General features: G+C 36.9%; 1 protein-coding gene across 5 annotated transcripts in view; it reads left to right on the forward strand.

Moving 5' to 3' along the window:
- Positions 1-1,512: 1,512 nt before the first annotated feature.
- Positions 1,513-20,364, forward strand: part of LOC131523557 (intraflagellar transport protein 43 homolog) — a 28,127-nt gene continuing 9,275 nt past the window's right edge. For 4 of the 5 annotated variants that reach the window (XM_058750032.1, XM_058750034.1, XM_058750033.1 and 1 more), the window contains exons 1-5: positions 1,513-1,645; positions 2,333-2,434; positions 12,158-12,228; positions 15,893-15,928; positions 17,054-17,100. In XM_058750032.1, the coding sequence (XP_058606015.1) occupies positions 1,601-1,645; positions 2,333-2,434; positions 12,158-12,228; positions 15,893-15,928; positions 17,054-17,100 (301 nt within the window). In that variant the 5' untranslated portion in view covers positions 1,513-1,600. The remainder of the gene's footprint in view (positions 1,646-2,332; positions 2,435-12,157; positions 12,229-15,892; positions 15,929-17,053; positions 17,101-20,364) is intronic. The other variant, XM_058750030.1, reaches the window with a different exon arrangement.

Raw genomic sequence — 20,364 nt, forward strand, 5'->3', positions numbered from 1 at the left:
CTTTATTGGCCCAACTCGCCATTTTCACCTCATGCTATGTCAAAGGAAGAGAAATTCAATAAAAAATGGCTCAAGACACTGGGTTAGGATTCCATAGGCCTTTCTCCATCACAGGGTGAGTAAAATGGTTAAAATCTTCAAATATGTGTGTGGTCATATCACCAATTTTGTTTAAGGTTGTCTAGGAAAAAGGTGGCTCAACTTCCCCGCAGCTCTCCCCTGCTGAAGTTATATGCTTACTCGTTGAGATGTGAATGACAGTCAGTGTCGTCATAATAATCATATTTGTACACTGAGTGGCGTTTCTAGAGAAATGCAAGACTTTATTTGAAAATAATTTCAAGTCATTCGTAATTATATTCATGCAATGAGCATAGTTTCAGTATTAAGCAGATCTTTATTTTGAGCGTTGTAAGCATCAGTTTACCATTTCAAATGCAACTGAGCAAAGAAACCTTTTCTCCTTGTAAGATCTGGTGATCTTCATTCATATGTCACTGTCCATGACATACTTCAGTTTGCATGAACCGATGTCAAGTTACAGTGGGAACTTGCATATCAACATTTCTATATATGGCAAGATCCAAGTGGCTTAAATCAACATGCAGGCAATGTCCTAAACAATATAAGACCCCAGATTACTGGCACGCAACCAACTATCCCTTAAAAAACAAAAATAAACAATACACCATGAGTGGATGTTAGAGCCCTCAATGACCGTTACTGTCCCACGGACAAGCACACTACATCACATTCTCTCAGGGACAGAGAATACGTCTGAACTGTGTTTTTGCTTTCCATTTATACATGTATTTATATTGCTATAGACTGCGTATACAACACCTTGAGTTTTAGAAAATGTAGTAAAATAAACTTTGACCACTTGAAATGTTTAAAAAATTTAAAAATAAAGAAAAACAGAAAAAAAGAAAGATAACTCCTCAATCTTCAAACAAAGTTCATATGAAAAAGGGGTATATATATATATATATATATATATATATACGATCTGCAAGTGTGGTATACAGGGTACAAGTCCAAACAGACTAATTCTGATGAATTTAACCACTGAACACCAAGTAAAAGTAAAGAAAAGAGGTATAAAGATGGTTTTGAACATTGTTTCCTATCATTCTAGGTGACAAAAATGCCTAAAATCACTCATATTGCATATATCTCTTGAGCTTTATATACAGAACTGATGGAAGACTGCAGGTAGGCCTATCTTAAAAATCATCATTGTGTCTGTGTATGGATGCTTTCTGTCACTAGATCAGATAAAACCATAGTATCATGCACATTGTACTTTTTACTGTTTATCAGCCTGATTTTATTTTATTTTACGTTATTATTTCTAGTTTTGTAGCCTACATCTATTTTTTATTTTATTTTATTGTAGTCTATAGAATGACCAACATGGACACAGAAAGAAAAGAATCATGGACTTCTCATTTAATTGTATACATATAGTTAATGCTTTGAATGACAGCAATACAAATGTTTGCGTGAAAATCGCACATTTGGGTCACTGATTTGAATTCGCCTTGGATGTGACGAGGTTCGGCGGTGACGTCACTTCCGGAACGCGGTTCCGTTAGAAATGGACGACAGTCTTCAGCTGGCAGACGGTGGACATACTAAAAATGTGAGTTGAATACCTATTAGACTGTTTTCGAGATTCGTGCATCACTGTAAGCGGTCAGACATGTCGTGCAGACACGGAGCAGCTCACAGAGAAGCCTCACGCTTGCGTTTGTTTCGCGCTGCGACTGGAACCGCAGTTCAGGAGTTTTGTGTGTGGGCTAAACAACCGATGTGCTGCCGAATCAACTAGTCCTGCAGGTCACTCAACTATAATAAACAGAAATAACGTGATCTTGTGTTGTTTGTACGCTGAAGGAAACGCGTACTTTGTGTTTGTTCCTCTTCTGTCGCGTGTAAACAGAGGTGGCGCGTCATGTTGCCATAGCAACAGTAATGGCGTCCGTGGACCACGCTGAACGTGCATTAATAAACATTCAAATCCAATACTAAATATTAATATATTCATATGTTTACATCAGAAATAAAGGTAGTACAACAAATACTACCATTATGTGGCAATACTTTGCGTTTAAAATAATAAATCATACTTGTTTTGCGTTACAGTAATGTAAATGTGGGGATAATGTCTTCAGTGCTCGTGAGATTTTGTGATTGTTCTAAAACAAGCTTCATTTTCTTTTAGCAAAATATAATTTCTGATTTATTTCGTGTTTATTTTGGGATGGAGTATGATCAGCTTGTTGTTGCCAGATTTCCACAGTGATGATATGATGATGATGTTGCTTAGGTTGCCAGATCAGGCAGAAGAGCTCGTCAGGCTGCTGAGATGATGAGCGCTGAAGACTCTCGTCAGAGGAAATCATCTTCATCAGTCAGTAACGCAGCAGAGGTCAGTCCTCATTTTACTGATTGTATGCAGCTGAATTGAAGAATATGGGGCGTCACGCTCCTTTCCTTTAAGGGAACCCCTGTATTTTTTCTTCATACAATCTGGTGACCTTAGTTGGGTATGAATGTGGTGAATGATAGAATATGAACAGCTTTGATACACGTCTGGTTTACCTGTCCATGCAGTAAGACCACAAAACCAGTCATAAGGGTCAATTTTTCAAAATTGAGATTTATACATCATTTTTTTGTTATGATAGGACAATATTTGGCCGATATGTAACTATTGAGACTATTAACAAATATTGAGAAAATCGCCTTTAAGTTGTCCAAATGAAGTTCTTAGCAATGCATATTACTAATCAAAAATTAAGTTTTGATATATTTACAGTAGGAAGTATATCTTCATGGAACATGATCTTTAATTAATATCCTAATGATTTTTGGCATAAATGGAATTCCCTTCCCCTTGATATTCGCAATAGCGATTGCCTCCTGACTTTTAAAACGCGTCTTAAACCATATCTTTTTATACAGGCTTTTTTATAATATGTATTGTTGAGTCTCTACTGCACTTTACCTGTATATGCGCGTGTTTGTTGTGTGTTTTTGTCTTGTGCAGTGATTTGTATAATTGTATTTTTTGCTTGTGAGGTGACCTTGGGTGTTTTGAAAGGCACCATGAAATAAAATGAATTATTATTATTATTATTATTATTATAAAAGAACAATCATAATTTTGACCCATACAGTGTATTGTTGGCTATTGCTACAAATATACCTGTGCTGCTTATGACTGCTTTTGTGCTCCAGGGTCACATATATAAACCATGATTAACACACAAACACAAAGAGCACGTTGAATATTGTAAATCCAGAAGCTTGTGTATATTAATTATTAATAAAATGCATTAATAAAATATAACATTTATAACTAGTTAAATGTATGTAGTCAAGGACAGAGTGCAAATGTGTGTCTAACATAATTCTGGCTATTTAGAATAATGAATATTTCTGTTCTGGTTAACGAACTATACATTTGGTAAATGTTTATCACATGCCTTACAAGTAACAATATAAAAAAAAAAACCTTACCATTTAAACTTTTTTTGTTGAGAGTATGGTATTGTAAGATCAGTGTATAAAAGCGAATCATGACATGAGTGTATTGAACACAATGGTCTGTCATTCTATTTTTGTTTATGTTTTGTTACCTTGTAGGGCTGTATTTTTTTAAATGGGGAAATCAGTTTTGTTGTACTGCTCAATAACATGCAAAATAACCTTAAATCCAACATTGAAAAATATCATAATGTGTGCCTGAAAAAAACAAAACAAAACTGTGATATGATATTTTCCATATATATTGTCAATTTTGAAGGTCTTAATACATGGCTAATTAAGCGCGCGTGCAGTGAAAAGCCTGTTCTCAAGGCGAGTGAGGCAGTATTAAGGCCGTGAGCGCTGGTTTATTCTGGTGTGTGCTATTTTAAGGAGCTTTCACTCAGTCAACTTTCTCCCTTACACATTAACTAAGGATTGTTTGAGGCATATTTGCTGAGGTCTTGCAGCGTTACTGCAGGGCATCGGCATCCATGGCATGCCATCTTTGGTTTGTCCCCAAGAGCGCTGAGAGCCGTACATGAATTCTGCTCGGAATTCTAGCTATGTTTTTTTTTTTTCTGTAAACTTTCCAAATTAGGCTGCGTTTTCTGATGTAAGACCAGGATTCTCAAGTCCCCTGTGACCTCAAATCTACATGAAATACATTTTTCTGGCATGAAGAGTGACAGGCCTGTTTTCCATGTCTTGATAGTCAGTGTTTAATTTTGCTCCTTCTTTAAATATACATTTTACGTTCTTAAAGTAGACCCATCTGAGCATCCAGCACTGAGATCGGTGTTGCCTGTAGACATTTTCACAGCATTGTTCCTCATGCTAAATTTTTGATCACCGATCGTAGATTTTAAATAACATCTGAAATATGCAGTTTGTTAATAAAGATAATGTCTATTTGAACATTTGTTTGGAGGTTTTCGGAGATGTGAGCTCCTTCTGGAATTTACCGCTGACTCTGATGTCTCTTTTAGTGGTTTAAGATGAGATATAATTTGTTTTGGGTCTTTGGTCTCATTAATCTATTATTTGTTCCAGAGCAAAGAGTTTTCAAATAGTAAAATCCCATCACGTTATATTTTATATTTATATCTGAGTGCCTTCTTTGTACTTTTCACTGAATTGCCTAGCAACTTTGATAATGGCTATTGTTGTTTATTAATATCATTGTTCAATTAATAATATCTTATATGAATAATACTAGTATTTAATTAATATTTAAAGGGGTCATATTATGCGATTTCAGGTTTTATCAGCATGACTCCGATGACACTTGGCTTGCGGCCTCATGCCTTTTGTGATTCCTAGATCATAATTATACAGTATTTTGTTTTTGTTAAATTTGTAATTAAGGAGCAATATGTACCACCTTAAGCTGAATTTCAGGGGCATTTTTTCCTTTATAAGGACATCTTTTTTCTAACCTTATTAGATGTATCATATGCATCATAGTTTGTGTAATTTTTTTTTACATTTAATCAATGAATTTAATTATAAATATAGCTGCAAGCAGCATTTAAAGGGATAGTTCATCCAAAAATGAAAATTGTCATTAATTACTCAGTCTCTTGTCATTCTAAACCCATAACACCGTGTCCTAACTACACGTGACGTGACGAGATCCCAGCGACAAGAAATTTGTCTGTCCACACCAGACGCGACAACACGACACGACAGAATCAGTCAAATATCACAGCCAATCAAAAGCGTGTGTGGGCGGGCTCTCTCTGGAAGTGCACTGCACTCGCAACGAAATGGATAAGTTTATAAGCTAATTCATCAAGCCTTTTTAACATTATTAATGAATATACTGAGCAGAGGTTGCGTTAGACTTTAACAAGTCAAGTCAAGTCACCTTTATTTATATAGCGCTTTTAACAATACAGATTGTGTCAAAGCACTTAACAGTATCAGATTGGAGGACAGAGTGTCAGTAATGTATAATGATAAGATTAAACACTCAATTTTCAATTAAAGGCATTTCATTATTGAATTCAGAGATGTCATTGTCCAGCTCAGTTTAGTTTAAATAGTATCTGTGCAATCAAATCGGCGATAATCGCTAGAAATTAAGTGTCCCCAACTGAGCAAGCCAGAGGCGACAGCGGCAAGGAACCAAAACTCCCTCTGTGACAGAATGGAGAAAAAAACCTTGGGAGAAACCAGGCTCAGTCGGGGGGCCAGTTCTCCTCTGACCAGACGAAACCCGCAGTTCAAAAGTTTATATTTCTATTTTTAATTTTGTTGCAATTTCTAACAATAGTAGTATTATGTAGTTAGGTATTATGTAGGCAGTAATGTTTTGGGGCTGTCGCTGCGCAACACGGACTCCAAAGATTTTCGATGGGGTTGAGATCTGGAGACTGGCTGGGCCACTCCAGGACCTTGAAATGCTTCTTACGAAGCCACTCCTTCGTTGCCCGGGCGGTGTGTTTGGGATCATTGTCATGCTGAAAGACCCAGCCACGTTTCATCTTCAATGCCCTTGCTGATGGAAGGAGGTTTTCACTCAAAATCTCACGATACATGGCCCCATTCATTCTTTCGTTTACACGGATCAGTCGTCCTGGTCCCTTTGCAGAAAAACAGCCCCAAAGCATGATGTTTCCACCCCCATGCTTCACAGTAGGTATGGTGTTCTTTGGATGCAACTCAGCATTCTTTCTCCTCCAAACACGACAAGTTGAGTTTTTACCAAAAAGTTCTATTTTGGTTTCATCTGACCATATGATCATCCAAATGCTCTCTAGCAAACTTCAGATGGGCCGGACATGTACTGGCTTAAGCAGAGGGACACGTCTGGCACTGCAGGATTTGAGTCCCTGGCGGTGCAGTGTGTTACTGATGGTAGCCTTTGTTACTTTGGTCCCAGCTCTCTGCAGGTCATTCACTAGGTCCCCGTGTGGTTCTGGGATTTTTGCTCACAGTTCTTGTGATCATTTTGACCCCACGGGTGAGATCTTCGTGGAGCCCCAGATCGAGGGAGATTATCAGTGGTCTTGTATGTCTTCCATTTTCTAACAATTGCTCCCACAGTTGATTTCTTCACACCAAGCTGCTTACCTATTGCAGATTCAGTCTTCCCAGCCTGGTGCAGGTCTACAATTTTGTTTCTGGTGTCCTTTGACCGCTCTTTGGTCTTGGCCATGGTGGAGTTTGGAGTTGGACTGTTTGAGGTTGTGGACAGGTGTCTTTTATAATGATAACAAGTTCAAACAGATGCCATTAATACAGGTAAAGAGTGGAGGACAGAGGAGCCTCTTAAAGAAGAAGCTACAGGTCTGTGAGAGCCAGAAATCTTGCTTGTTTGTAGGTGACCAAATACTTATTTTACCGAGGAATTTACCAATTAATTCTTTAAAAATCATACAATGTGATTTTCTGGATTTTTGTTTTCTCATTTTTTTCTCATAGTTGAGGTATACCTATGATGAAAATTACAGGCCTCTCTCATCTTTTTAAGTGGGAGAACTTGCACAATTGGTGGCTGACTAAATACTTTTTTGCCCCACTGTATGCATTTATTTATTTGTGATGAGAACAGATGAACAGAGACTGTGTGTCACTTCTCATGTTCAACACACACACCGCAGTGACATCGTAGGCCACTAAAAACAACAAACTATGCTGGGCTGGGTAAAAAAATCAATAAAAAAATCAATAAATTTCTCTATTTTAATAGATTCTCATTTTTATGAGCCAATATCGATTCTTAAATCCCAATCGATGCTGTTTTCATTTGATGAATGCACAGTACATATAGTGCGCCTTTCATCCAATAAATTGGAATGGGCTAAGCTTTGTGCCTTGTTACTTTTGATATGAAACAAAGTCTCAGATTTTAAATTCTGTCCATTTTATTAGGAAATGCAGGCAATAAATACCGTTTTGGCGCTCTCTAATTTGTCAAAGTGACGGACGGCCTTCAGATTTTTCCGTCACTGCTAAAAAGATTCTGTAAATATCGGAACATTTTCGGTTAATGCAACCTCTGATACTGAGTGACTGATACCATATTTGTCATGGTAAGTGCTTGTTGGTTTGCATTGTGTTCGCAGTTTCAACGTACTTGTTTGCTTTAATTTATTTCAAACTCATTATTTCAAATTTATCATTCAGACTCACTTAAGACATGTTTAACTTTGAATAAAGCACATAATCAGAACCTGAGATTATCGCTGCCATATAGTTTGTATGTTGTTGTTCCAGCTGCGACATCACTGAAATAGAAACGTTTCTAAAATAGAAATTTCATGTGTCGCTGTCACGGCAAATTGGGATAAAAACTCTTATTAACATGGAAAATATAGCTTTTATCGTGTGTCGCGGCGTCACGTCGCATGTTGTTAGGACATGGTGTAAGACCTTCAGAACACAAACTAAGATATTTTTGATGAGATCCGAGAGCTTTCTGATAGAGCCCTGCACGGGCCTCAAATTTAGGCCCCAGCCCATGTCCGACAGCTCATCAGAATTAACGGCCCGAGTCCGACCCGAGCCCCTTTCTTTTTTTTTTTTCTTTTTTTTTTTTCCTTCTCACAAACCGGCTCATGTTTCAGCTATTAAAATAGTTCAGTTTTGTATGTAATAGCAAAGTGATTATATTTCGTTTTGTTTTTTATTTTTTATTATTAAGTTAATTTTGAAAAACGTTTGGAGCATTTTTTGTTCGTTAAACAAGTTCTTTCTTTCTTTCTTTCTTTCTTTCTTTCTTAAAATAACGACCAAGCGGCCAGTGGCAGACCGGCAGGCTGATCATAGCATGTTTGTTCAATCATCAAATCATCGCGACTTGCCTAAAATAAAATCTATAGATATACTAAAACAGTTCAAGCATATAACAATGTTTAAACGTTAAAGATAAATGTGCGCTGCATCCAATAGTTTGTGCAGAGAGTGGAAGCTAAAGCGCAGGACATGGAAGCACCAGTGCAATCAATTGCATTTTTTTCAATGGAAACAACTTAAAATAGGCCGTAATTTTTGGTCATTAAGGTAAGAGTAATACATCATTCGGAACTGTAAAGGGTCTACTTTTATTTGTTTGCACTCACAATATCAACAAAACGTTATTTTTATAAAATAAAGCAAACGATGCGCTTTCTGCCATCTCGTCTTGAACAGGAGAGCTTCACAAAAATGAACCGAAAGTCAGCAAATACATGCCTCACAGACATGATAAATATATCTATAGAAAGCTGTAAATTACTACTTAACGAAATAAATCAAATCCAAAACAAAAACTCTTTCATTATAATCATAATCCGTGAAGATGCACTTCTCTCTAAAGGCGCGTCTAATGCAGAGATGGATCATCATCTTTGCAACACTGACACAGAAAACACTAGTTTGTTAGTAAGTCATTCAAATATCTCCTTACCATTTCCTGCTGACACATTCATGGTAATTACTTTTGCTGGGGCTTTACGGCAAGCTTTATTGCGTGTATTTGAATGCAGAACTCTTCATCTGCGCTGACGGCGCGCTCTGCTGCTGCGGGACTCTAAACACCGTCGAGCCGCTCTTCACAGTTGCGGCACGGTCTCGTGTTGTTTCCACCAGCGCGGCAATTTCTTTTCATCACTAATTGATGGATGTCTAAAATATAAAAATAAGGAGAAAACTAAAACCGGCCCGAGGTTCGGCCCGCGTCTGAACTATGATGTGAAAATTGGCCCGAGGGGCGTAAAAAAGTCGGGGCCCGTTGGGCCCGGGCCGAAATGCAGGGCTCTAGTTTCTGACCCTCGGTAGACAGCAACGGAACTACCACGTTCAAGGCCCAGAAAGGTAGTAAGGACATTGTTAAAAGTAGTCCATGTGAAATCAGTGGTTCAGCCTTAATTATATGAAGCTATGAGAATATTTTTTGTGCGCAAAGAAACCAAAAAGAATGACTTTGTTGATTTAACAATTTATTGATTCAACAATTTCTTCTCTTCCATGTCAGTCTTCGACCTGCGTTCACGATTGTACCACGACGCACCGTTATCGAATTGTTATGGTGTGGTCAGTGTGAGGTGACCGTGACAGTCTCAGTATCAGCCAACAATTTCATTGCTGCGTTATTCGACAATGGTCTGGTCTATCAAAAAGCTTTTGATAACTTTTTGTCAGCGTAGTCTGATATTCTGATATCTCATAGTAAGATGATCGGAGTAAAATTTGGTGAAAATCAGACCAAAGTGTTCAGAAGTTATTAGCAAAAATAGCCATTTTTCATATCTACTAACCACTAGGTGGCACTCTCCTCGTGAGTTCAGGAATCAGAGGAAAAAATAATTTTATATTTAGCCCTTATGGTTCAAAAGTTATTATCATAAACATGAGTGAAACTAATAAATACAATCGGTGCCACTGCACCATCGGTGCTTGGCCCCTAATAACAAGACAGTAAGGGCCAGATTTACTAACAGCTTGCGGCAGCGCAAACCCCTTTTAGCATTAAAAAACAACTGTCAGGTTTTACTAAAGACACAGTGAAACATTAGTGATGAGAAGGTGTGGACACAGTCATATTTGCGGCTTTCTTTATTGCATATGCATTCTTATTTGTATGTCAGAAACACAAAACGTCATGTCTTGCCACAACTCACAAACTCACTGTAGTTCTTACATTAAATTGCATTTTCTTTCTCTTTGCTTTTTTATATCAATATGGTACATTTAATGGTAAGTTTAAAACAAGTTTTATGAAAAGTAATCTAAAAGCAGTCAGAATACATTATCTAAAATGAGTAACCTAGATTACATTACTAACTACAGTTTTCAGCATGTAATCTGTAATCAGTAATGGACTACAATTTGTAAGTGATCTACCCAGAACTGTCTTCAGTACAGGATACTTTTATGTGATTTTATTCAGGTGAAATGATGGGACACTCTTCTGTCATCATTCACTTCCCTCGTTCTCTCTGTGAACCGCTTTCCATGAGTTGCATGAAACGACTTGTTCACTCATAGCATCTTATTTAAGGCGGTATGTGCCGCGTCCCAACCCCCCGCAGCCTTCTCTGAGCCCTGACATCCGGATTTACAAATGACCCTTCTGAAGGAACCCAGGAACGGAAGTTTATTTGCTCTGCTGTGTTTTTTATGTTGAAAGTAACTGAATTCCTGCAGGCCTCTGGCTTATTTTGCAGACCCAATTTGGTAATGAGAAATGTGTCTTTTTTCAAGTGCTTTGCGGGTTGCCCACCCTTGTTGTGCCCCAAGGAATTCTGTCATTTTAAAGCTCACAGAACCACCGCCGTAACCCAATTGACTATTTTCAGAATGAAAGAATGATTGGGAGATGGGTGGGTTTTTTCCCCTGTGAAGCTATTTTGGGTCATGTATGGCCAGAGCGGTTCCCACACTTACATACCACTCAGACCCCTTCAGCGCTCTCCCAGTGTCCTACACTCCTTTTATTTAGTCACAAAATCTAACTACATTATCTATATTAATCATATTGCCTATATTGTATTACAGCTTATTATATAAAGTTGGGCATATATACGTCCAATGTATGTCTATAACTTTATCCACATACATACAGTATATTTGCATGTACTGTAAAGCAAATCTTAACTACTTGATTGTTCAAAATGTATCTTCTCAAAATGTAACTATATTATTGCCCAGCTCAGCTCTAATTTGCTAAATGCTACTAAAACGTGTGAAGATATTAAGATATTACAAGCAATAAAGTATGTAAAATAGGGCACAGTGTACTGTTAATATGAAGGAATTCTTCATATTGATTTTTCATAGGTGTTTTATCTGTATTTCGAATTATGCATTGCAATGTGTTGTGTTTTAGGATTAGAGGAATAACTACATAGTTCACGTCAGTAGAACAGTAAAGACGATTTTTAGCTAATACCGTGGTCCTTGGTAGTTTATAAAATGCAAGTCAGTGGCTAACGGCACTTGAGAGTCAATAAAAGCATGCAGGCAACATATATTGTTGCTCCTGACGATATTGTGGTCTTATGAAGCGAAACGATCAGTCTGTGCAAGAAATTGAACATTATTTACAACATCACTACATGTAAAGCTCAAAAAATACTTCAGGTTTTTGTTGTTGTTGTTTTTTTATGCATATCGAACAGGTAGCCTCTCGAGTATACTCTGATCGCGTGTGCGAACACAGGAGGTTGACACATGCGCTCTAGAAAGTTTCATCTTTATCCAGTGTCTGCGCCGTTTTTCTCCAGAAGTTATGGCTGATAAAAATGTTGTACTCTTTTAAAATAAATTGCAGCTCTGACACAAGTGTTTTGTCAATGCGGCTGTCTGTTGTTGCAGTCTCTGATATTTTTTTGTTCTTCAGTTTCTTAAGTTTAATTAATTAAGTTTAATTTCATACACTACACGCATGCTACTCTGCTTACGAAATCTGCGTCTAATGCACTGTACACAGACCCTCGCGTACGCATAAAAACTGAAGTATGCTTTGGGCTTAACGTATGGAAAGTAGACCTCTGATTGGTAGCACACACTTGCATTTTGTTGATCTTAAAGCGGTTGTTTCAGGACACTTTATTAGAAAACTATGATTTTGGTCATAACTGAACTATGTTAATGATGTGAAGACACACAGCTGTGAATGTGTGTTTGATCTCAGGGACCTCCACCGAAGCCGGCCCGTCGGCAGGGAGGATGGGCGGAGGAGAGCACAGGAACCGGATCTGCCAAGTGAGTCGACGCCTCTAGTTTTCTGTCTCCCTCTCTCTGTCTTAATAAATGTTCAGCCTTTCTAAAAGCCCACGCTGTTCTGTCCCACATACAAACGAACACCGCTCACACACAGGCAATTAAACACACAATGTCGCAAAGCTTTATTAAACAGCTGTGTTTCAGTCCAGCATTTTTAAGTGATACATTCATAAATTCTTATACATTTCATAATATTTTTAGCATGTATCAGACAACTTTTGGACAGCACGCATTATTGTAATCCAGCAGTAATGTTGTAGTATTACCAAGCTGAGTATTTCTCTCATCATGGTTTGCTTCATTTTTGTCGAATGTGTGTTCTTTGCTTTAGTTCTTTTCATCAGTGTTAATATCCTCTTATCTCTGCTCTCATCTGTTTGATCTAATTTTAGGTTTTTCATCTCACTTAACAGCATGAATTACATAAACTGCAGTTATAACTAAATCGAATGCTTTTAAACTGCTTTTGGATTTTTGGAGTAATGTTTTTATATATTTTTTTTTTCTTCATTATTGTGTAAAACAAATGATAGTGAATCCAGCATCAGTGCTGTAGGGTTTGTTGTGGGCTCCTAGAATCCCATTAGCTCTGGCCCCGCTGCAGTGAGGGTCAGTCGCCACATGATGGTGTCATTTCCTGTTAAATGAGTTTTACTGGACCGACCAGAATTATCATGATCACTCCTACTGCCAGCGTTTATATCAGTAATTCACCTGTAAACACTAATGTAAGAACTCAGAAACACCCATATTTCCATATGAAGTTTGGAAGAAATTTCCACCATTTTCACCTACAAATTCTGAATGTATATGTGCCCTGAAGTCAAACAAACATTCATATATTCAGAACACAATTTCTGTGCATGTGGAGAACAGCGTTTACCATAACACTGAAAAGTCCTGTTAATCCTATCAGAGAAAACCACAGAATCAGCTGTATTAAGAAGAGCGCTAACTTTATTTAACAAAACCGAAAGAAGCAGTGTCACATGATCCATCAGAAATCATTCTAATATGCTAAATGGTGCTCAAGAAACATTTCTGATTATGATCAATGTTGAAAACAATTGTGCTGACCAATATTTTTGTGGAAACCGTCATACTTTTTTTTTTTTTTTTTTTTTTTTCAGGATTCACAGATGAATAGATTTATTTGAAATCTTTTATAACATTATACATTATACATGCATTAATTTCTTAAAATACAACTAATAAAAAATAAATAGTAAAGTACATAAATAAATACAATTTTGACCCCAAACTTTTGAACGCTAGTCAATTTAAAGTTAAAATAAATAAATAAATAAAATAAATACAAAAACATTTTTCGTTTTAAAGATTGATCTTTTTAAATTTAGGGTAAATAAAAACCTTTGTATGTCATTAACTGATGCAATGTTAATATACCAAAATTTATTGTACATGAAAGCCACCATGAAAACACGGGTGGTAAATTAAAAGACGCATGAAGAATCAAAGTTCATCACAAGTAGCATTCCCATAATCTGACTATACTAATCACATGACCTCAAGGTTGTCCCGCTATTAACTTAGAAATTGTTATTTTGCATTTTTAAATCAGTTTTGTGTAAACGTGTCGACTGATCAAATAAACGAGATGTTAAAGATCATGGCCAATGTTACATCAGTTTTATTTGTCGCACTGGAAATGGACCTGGCGAATGCAGCAGTTCAGTCTTGTGCATACTGTACACCATAAACATACTGTACACCGGAGAAATGCTAGTATGTTAACACGGCCTTTGGCTCAGTTAGTGGGGAATGAAGCAAACTCTACACGTCTCTCAGGAAAGGTCAAAGTGTCTCTTCTGCGCGTCTGCCAAACTTATCTTGATTCTCTCGGCTGGGAGGTGTTAAAGGGCTTCTCGACGCATTGATTCTCCTTCTGAAACAAAGTAATCGTCCCCTCTGAAGAAGACAAGGACTTTTTCTTCATCTCAATGTCACCCCTCGTGCTCAATCACCGGCGCTCTGTTCCCGCTAATCCCACAGCAGAAATCCCGGGATTTGCAGATCTATCACTCCTAATTGACACTAAATGATCTGTCAGTTTATTGATGAAGCTTTGAAGCCAAGTTGTCACAATATATTTTATCCTGAACAACTTTTTCCAGACAGTTTTACCGTGTTTACGGCGCTGCGTTACACGGGTCTTAATGGAGAGCGGTGTAATGGGTCTTAAACAGCGCGAGAGAGGACGGGCCGCGTGTCAAGAGCCAGACACGCTAACACCCGTGATTATCAGCATCTGCATTACTGTGTACACATTACTTTATTACCCTGCAGAGCTCCTAAGGTTACAAAAGCTCGGTTTGACACAGAAATGCAGTATCCAAGCTTTTGGGAAGCAGTTGCATCGTATAATGAACACAGTCCAGTCTCTGAATACACAGTAGCTTCAGGATATCGATGCATTATAAAACTAGATTTTATATTTTAATTGTTTATTATCTTAGGGTTAGCATAAAACATTGACTTGAATGCTTTGATTATGTTAAAGACTTTATGAGATGCACATTGTTGTCAGGATCCATTAGGTGGCGCTCAACACCAGCAAAAACCAGCCTGTATGTCACATTAACCCTGTACAGCCTGACATAAGAAAAATGTAATTCTTTGAAATGGAACAATTTATTGAACCTTTAGACTAAAAATCTAAAACAAAATGTTTGCATATGTGTTTTTTGTTGTTCCATCAGGCTTTTATGGCTCATATAGTCTGATGTAGTGAGAATATGAAGGGGAAAAAAAAGCAATTTGGTGCAGATGCTGATATTTATATGATGAAATTCTGCTGCTTGTAATGTAAATCAATGAGATCTTTATGACATAAAATGATTGAAATATCAGCGGTCGCTCTATATCTCCAATAATATGTCTTAGATGAGACTGAAATGATCCAAACATATAATGCAATGCTGGTTGAGAGATCCTCAGAAGATGCGAGATGAAGATCATTCCTCCGCTGAGGAACAGTGAAAGTAAAGCTTCTGGAAAGATCCTGATGATCAGATTTGAGACGCACTGATTTTTCTAGAAAATGATTGATGGAGAATCAAGTAAAGCTGAGCTGCTTCAGTCCAGTAAGTGTTCATCTGGAAACATGACTGCAGTTATTCTGACGTTTACTTGATCAAAATCAGAAAAAACACACGAGAAGCAGCAGCTGAAGCTGGACGCTTCTACAATTACACTAAAAGAGCTTTTACTGGATAAACAACTCTAAACTATCAACCAGAGACAGAAGACATGCAGCAGATTGAGAGAGAAACAGGCTTAACAGCAAAGTTTGATCATGTTGATCATTTCAAGACTTTAAAAATGTGTGTATCAAATATGGTACAGTAGGCTTTATAGGGTTAATGCTGTATACCTGCAATAAAGGGGCTCATTTATTTTTATTTCAATGTTCCTCTCTGTTTAAACAGTGTGCAAATGATTTTTCACCACGTTAAAGAGTAAAAATGATTATTTTAAAATCAAAGGTATGAATTAATGCTGTTATTCCAGCTGGTTAAATTATGCAGTGTGTTCTATATGAGAGACGTTAGAGAGCATGTTACAGTAGACATGCAGACTGAGCAGACGAGCTGTGATTGTTGATTTGTGATGTCCTCCACAGGTCTGGACAACGGCCGGCCGTCGAAGAGCTGGAGGAGTGAGTTTCCACCTTTACTGTTTCAGTTTGACACGCAGTGATTAGGAACAGAAATCTCAAGAAACGGGGTTGTTTGTTTATGCTCTTGATTTAAGGAGGAAATTACCATCGTACTGAAATTGTCCTTGGTTAATGCGAGAACAATCACTCTGATTAAAAGACGTGATGGTGGAGTTTACATATATGACCTGCGGTTAGGCACTAGATCACTAGGACTGGACCGTGTATCACAATATTCACATTATATTCATACTGATTTGCTGAACATTATTTTATTTGTCCGTTAATTTTCCTAAAGATTGTTGTTAAACTAGTTACACCTTGTCTTGTGATTGGCAAGTATGAAAATGTTGGTAACACTTTCCATTTATTAACAAGAGTTAATGCTTTTGTGAAAATGTCATGAACTATCAATGATTAATCCATTATTATCAATTATTAATCTTTGTTAATGCTAGTTAATAAAAATAGTATTCTTCATTATTTGTTACGGTAGCTTGTTTTTGCCATGGAATTAACTAAAAAAATAAAGATAATTGCAACTTTTTATCTCAAAATTCTGACTGTTATTCTTGCATTTCTAATTTTATATTTCGCAATTCTACGTTTTTTTTTTTTTTTTCCTCAGAATTGCAGCAAAAAAGTCAGAATTGTGAGAAGTTATCCATCAGTTTTTTTTCATCCCATGGTGGAAACAAGCTTCCATAATTTGTTCATGTTTGCTCTCAGTGCATTAACTAATGTTAACAAATGAAAACTTATTGTAAAATGTAACCAAAGTGTTAAATGTCAAGTATTTAATTTCTGCACCACTATCAGGAGCAAACGCTGCAAACCAAATACAAAATAATAATTATTCTCGCACAGGTTTCCTCAACACTCCCATCTGCTGTTACATATTATTTTCTAAACACTTACTTTTACTCTTGAAATGAATCTTTTTGGCTGCAATGGTTGTTTGGTAATATGATGGATCTTCTGATTGAAAAATAAGCCATTAGTAAATGCATAAATTTCAAGGTATGTTTTTTGATCTCAGAAGCTGGACCGAAGTGTGTTACTCTTGGATGGAGTATTTGTCCCTGATCTCTTGTGTTTAACATGTTGTCTGTCCCCCGTCTGAAGCCGGCGACTGAGGCCACAAACCCCCGAGGGCTCCGACAATGAAAGCGGTGAGTAGATGATTCCCGTGAGCTCTGTTTCACTTCAAACACTTTTACTCTGTTTAACCAGACAGCAGCTCCACAGCTTATGAAAATCTGACAGAATTCAAGCTAATGCCTGACCATTTATTGTATGACATTCCAGAAGGGTGCTGGATAAAGCAGCTCATTCAGTGAGAGTCCAGCTGCTGTGATTTATAAAGTCTACACATTCATAAACGTTATTTCATGAGATACAAACACACTTACAGTACACTAGGCTTAAAAGACCTGATAGTGTGAGGCTCAGAAACAGGTGATCTTCAGACCATATGCTGCTCTCACTTACAGTCTCAAATAATAACATAAAGTATTAAAAATACAAGCATTTTTAAAAATCAAGAGATTTGCCAGAATATTCATTAAGTGACATTCAAAAACATCCGTATACATATACAAGCTATTATATTTATACTGATTAAGCATCCAAAAAACAACAACAACCTAGGACTATTAGATAACAGAAATTGTTTGATTTGTTAATTTTAGTAATTAAAGTAGGAATTAAAGTCCAAATATCAATGTTAGTAGTATAATTAAATAAACAGTGTGTACTATTTTCTGTGTTACCTGCTCAAAGATATTCCTGTTTAACTGTCAGTAAAAGTCCAGCAGATGATGCATTTCACTTTTGACAGCTTCAGGGCTTTTGTGAAAACTACAGATTGTGCTTCTGCATTTTTGTATTCCCAAACCCATTGCATTGTGGGTGTTGAAGTTCTTCTACCTTTTTTCACCACAGCCCATCTCTGTTTTCTCTAGTCGTTTAACACTGATTAAAACAATTATATGTCTACTGCATAGACAGAAAAGTTTGATTAAAACTCCATCTTGTGAATTACTACTTTATCTATTCAGAAAAGGGAAATACTTCTGAAAAACCTTCCGAAAAATTGTGGGAACTGTGATGTGAAATGGCCCCTGTGCACTTTCACCATCTGTGTTTCTGAGGACTCCTTGATATTTACACTCTGAAAGAGAAATGTGACAACAGCAAACATAGGGAGTTAGTGTCAGAAATATTACGACGCTGAACCAGTTTGGATGGTCGGCACTGACATGTCAAGACATACTTTACCTCCTTTAGTGTCGTCATCACACAAACACGCTTCACACATCACAGCTCTCATCTGTTTCCAGGGTTATTAATGACTAAAACTAAAACCATACAAAAAAAAATCAATTGCTTGAAATAAAATAAACAGTAACTGAAATAAAATAAAGTATAAACAACTTATCTCAGCTAGATGCCAAGGCAACATTTATCATTTTTGATTTAAGTACTAAAATCACTAAAACCTAAAAAAAAAAAAAAAAAATTTAAATGCCGATAAAAAATGTAAAAACACAACATTACTAAAACTTTATTTACTCAAGCTTTTGAAATTAAAATGAAAACATGGCATATCATAACTAGTTGGTGCCAAATTTTGCCAAATTCACCGCCGCAGTGCTTGCGATTGTTTTGTGATGCAGTTGCTAGGGTGATCTAGCTGGTTGCTAGGTGGTTTCTTACTGCTCAAAAACGCTTCCTTTGGTCTTGGGTCCTTCCTTTAATATAACTCTGTGGAATTTGATCATCCACCATGTGAAAACATCAGGAGGGACAAACAGAAATGTGATTATTATGGTCGTTATTATCATCAATGTCAGTAATATGTTCATACTGTGTATACTGTGTACTCTAGTGTGGTCCAGTGATTATTTAGGTTCTGTTTTACCAAGTATTAATATAACTGTTATTGGTTGTCAGAATCTCTGAACTTGACATCATGAGCTCATATTCTCAGTATGAACCTCTTTCACGGAAAAGCTGCTCAAACTCATGAATAAATAAGAAAATAACATCATCTTGTAGAGCCGTGACACATGACTTTTTGATAGAATCAGTATCAAAAAGCGGTTTCTGGTGCACATCATTGTCGGTTCCCCCTCGACCTGGTGTCACAGGTGGCATCGCGACCTCATTTGAAAACCGTTGTTTTCTCTCGCCGCTTAATCATGGCGTTTGCATACCCAGAGCTTTACCTCGCCGCGCTTCACATTGAACTCTGGCCCATTTGTGTCGATGGTGCATTATTCGGAAAAGTTGAGATCCAGTAGAGCGTTTGCGAAGGCTGGACGTAGAGGCTTTTTGATGTCATTGCACTAAGACCATTAAATTTGACTTGGGGTCCGCGGGGGCCCGAATCTGCTGAACGCACTGCTTTAGAAATGAGGAGACGGTGTCACCTCGCGCTCATGAATATGAAGCAGTGCTCGTGCGCGCCTGCATTTATTTGGATATCAGGAACACAGATGAATCTTGTCAGTGACTAAACGAGGCTGGCATTTTTAATTAGCTTTAATTAAAAATGAGAGAAAAGGAAGAAGTTATCAATGTAGGATAACGGGGCTTGTTACGAGGGTCAGGGAGATGGAACTGAACCTGGCTTTTGTGACAGCATTCAGAAAGTCTGAGAGAAAATTAAAAATTACTTCAGGATGATCACGTTTATCTCCTTGAGACTTTAAGGAGGAGCATTTTAAGGCATCCGGGCTGCTTCATAAGATACTAAGGCAGCTTTGTGTGTATTTTTTGTGGAGTAGAATTATTTGAGCAGTCCAAGAATGCATGACGCCAAGCTCAGTGAAATAATACCATATTCAATACCAATAACTATTTATAAAAAATTGTTCAGTGTAATGAAAAGATACTGTTTTGCCCAATATACGCTACTGTTCAAAAGTTTTATTTTTATTTATTTATTTATTTTTTAAAGTCTTCTGTGCACCAAGGCTGCATTTATTTGATTAAAAATACAGTAAAAACTGTAATATTGTGAAATATTATTTCAATTTCAAATAACTGTTTTCTATGTTAACATTTGTTAAAATGTAATTTATTTCTGTGATCAAAGCTGTATTTTCAGCATAATTACTCCAGTCTTCAGTGTCACATGATCTTCAGAAATCATTCTAATATGCTGATTTGCTGCTCGAGAAACATTTCTGATTATTATCAATGTTGAAAACAATTGTGCTGCCGAAATTTTTGGAAACTGATGCATTTTGTTTTTGTAACATTATAAATGTCTTTACTGTCACTTTTGATCAATTTAATGCATCCTTGTTGAATAAAAGTATGAATTTATTTTTAAAAAGTCTTACTTTATATTACGTGATAGTGCCAAATGTTTTTTCAAATTGTCACCAAATATGAAAGCATTTAGACATACAGTACATGAATCAACG

Source organism: Onychostoma macrolepis, chromosome 17 (assembly GCF_012432095.1).
Source record: "Onychostoma macrolepis isolate SWU-2019 chromosome 17, ASM1243209v1, whole genome shotgun sequence".
NCBI classification, from domain to species: domain Eukaryota; kingdom Metazoa; phylum Chordata; class Actinopteri; order Cypriniformes; family Cyprinidae; genus Onychostoma; species Onychostoma macrolepis.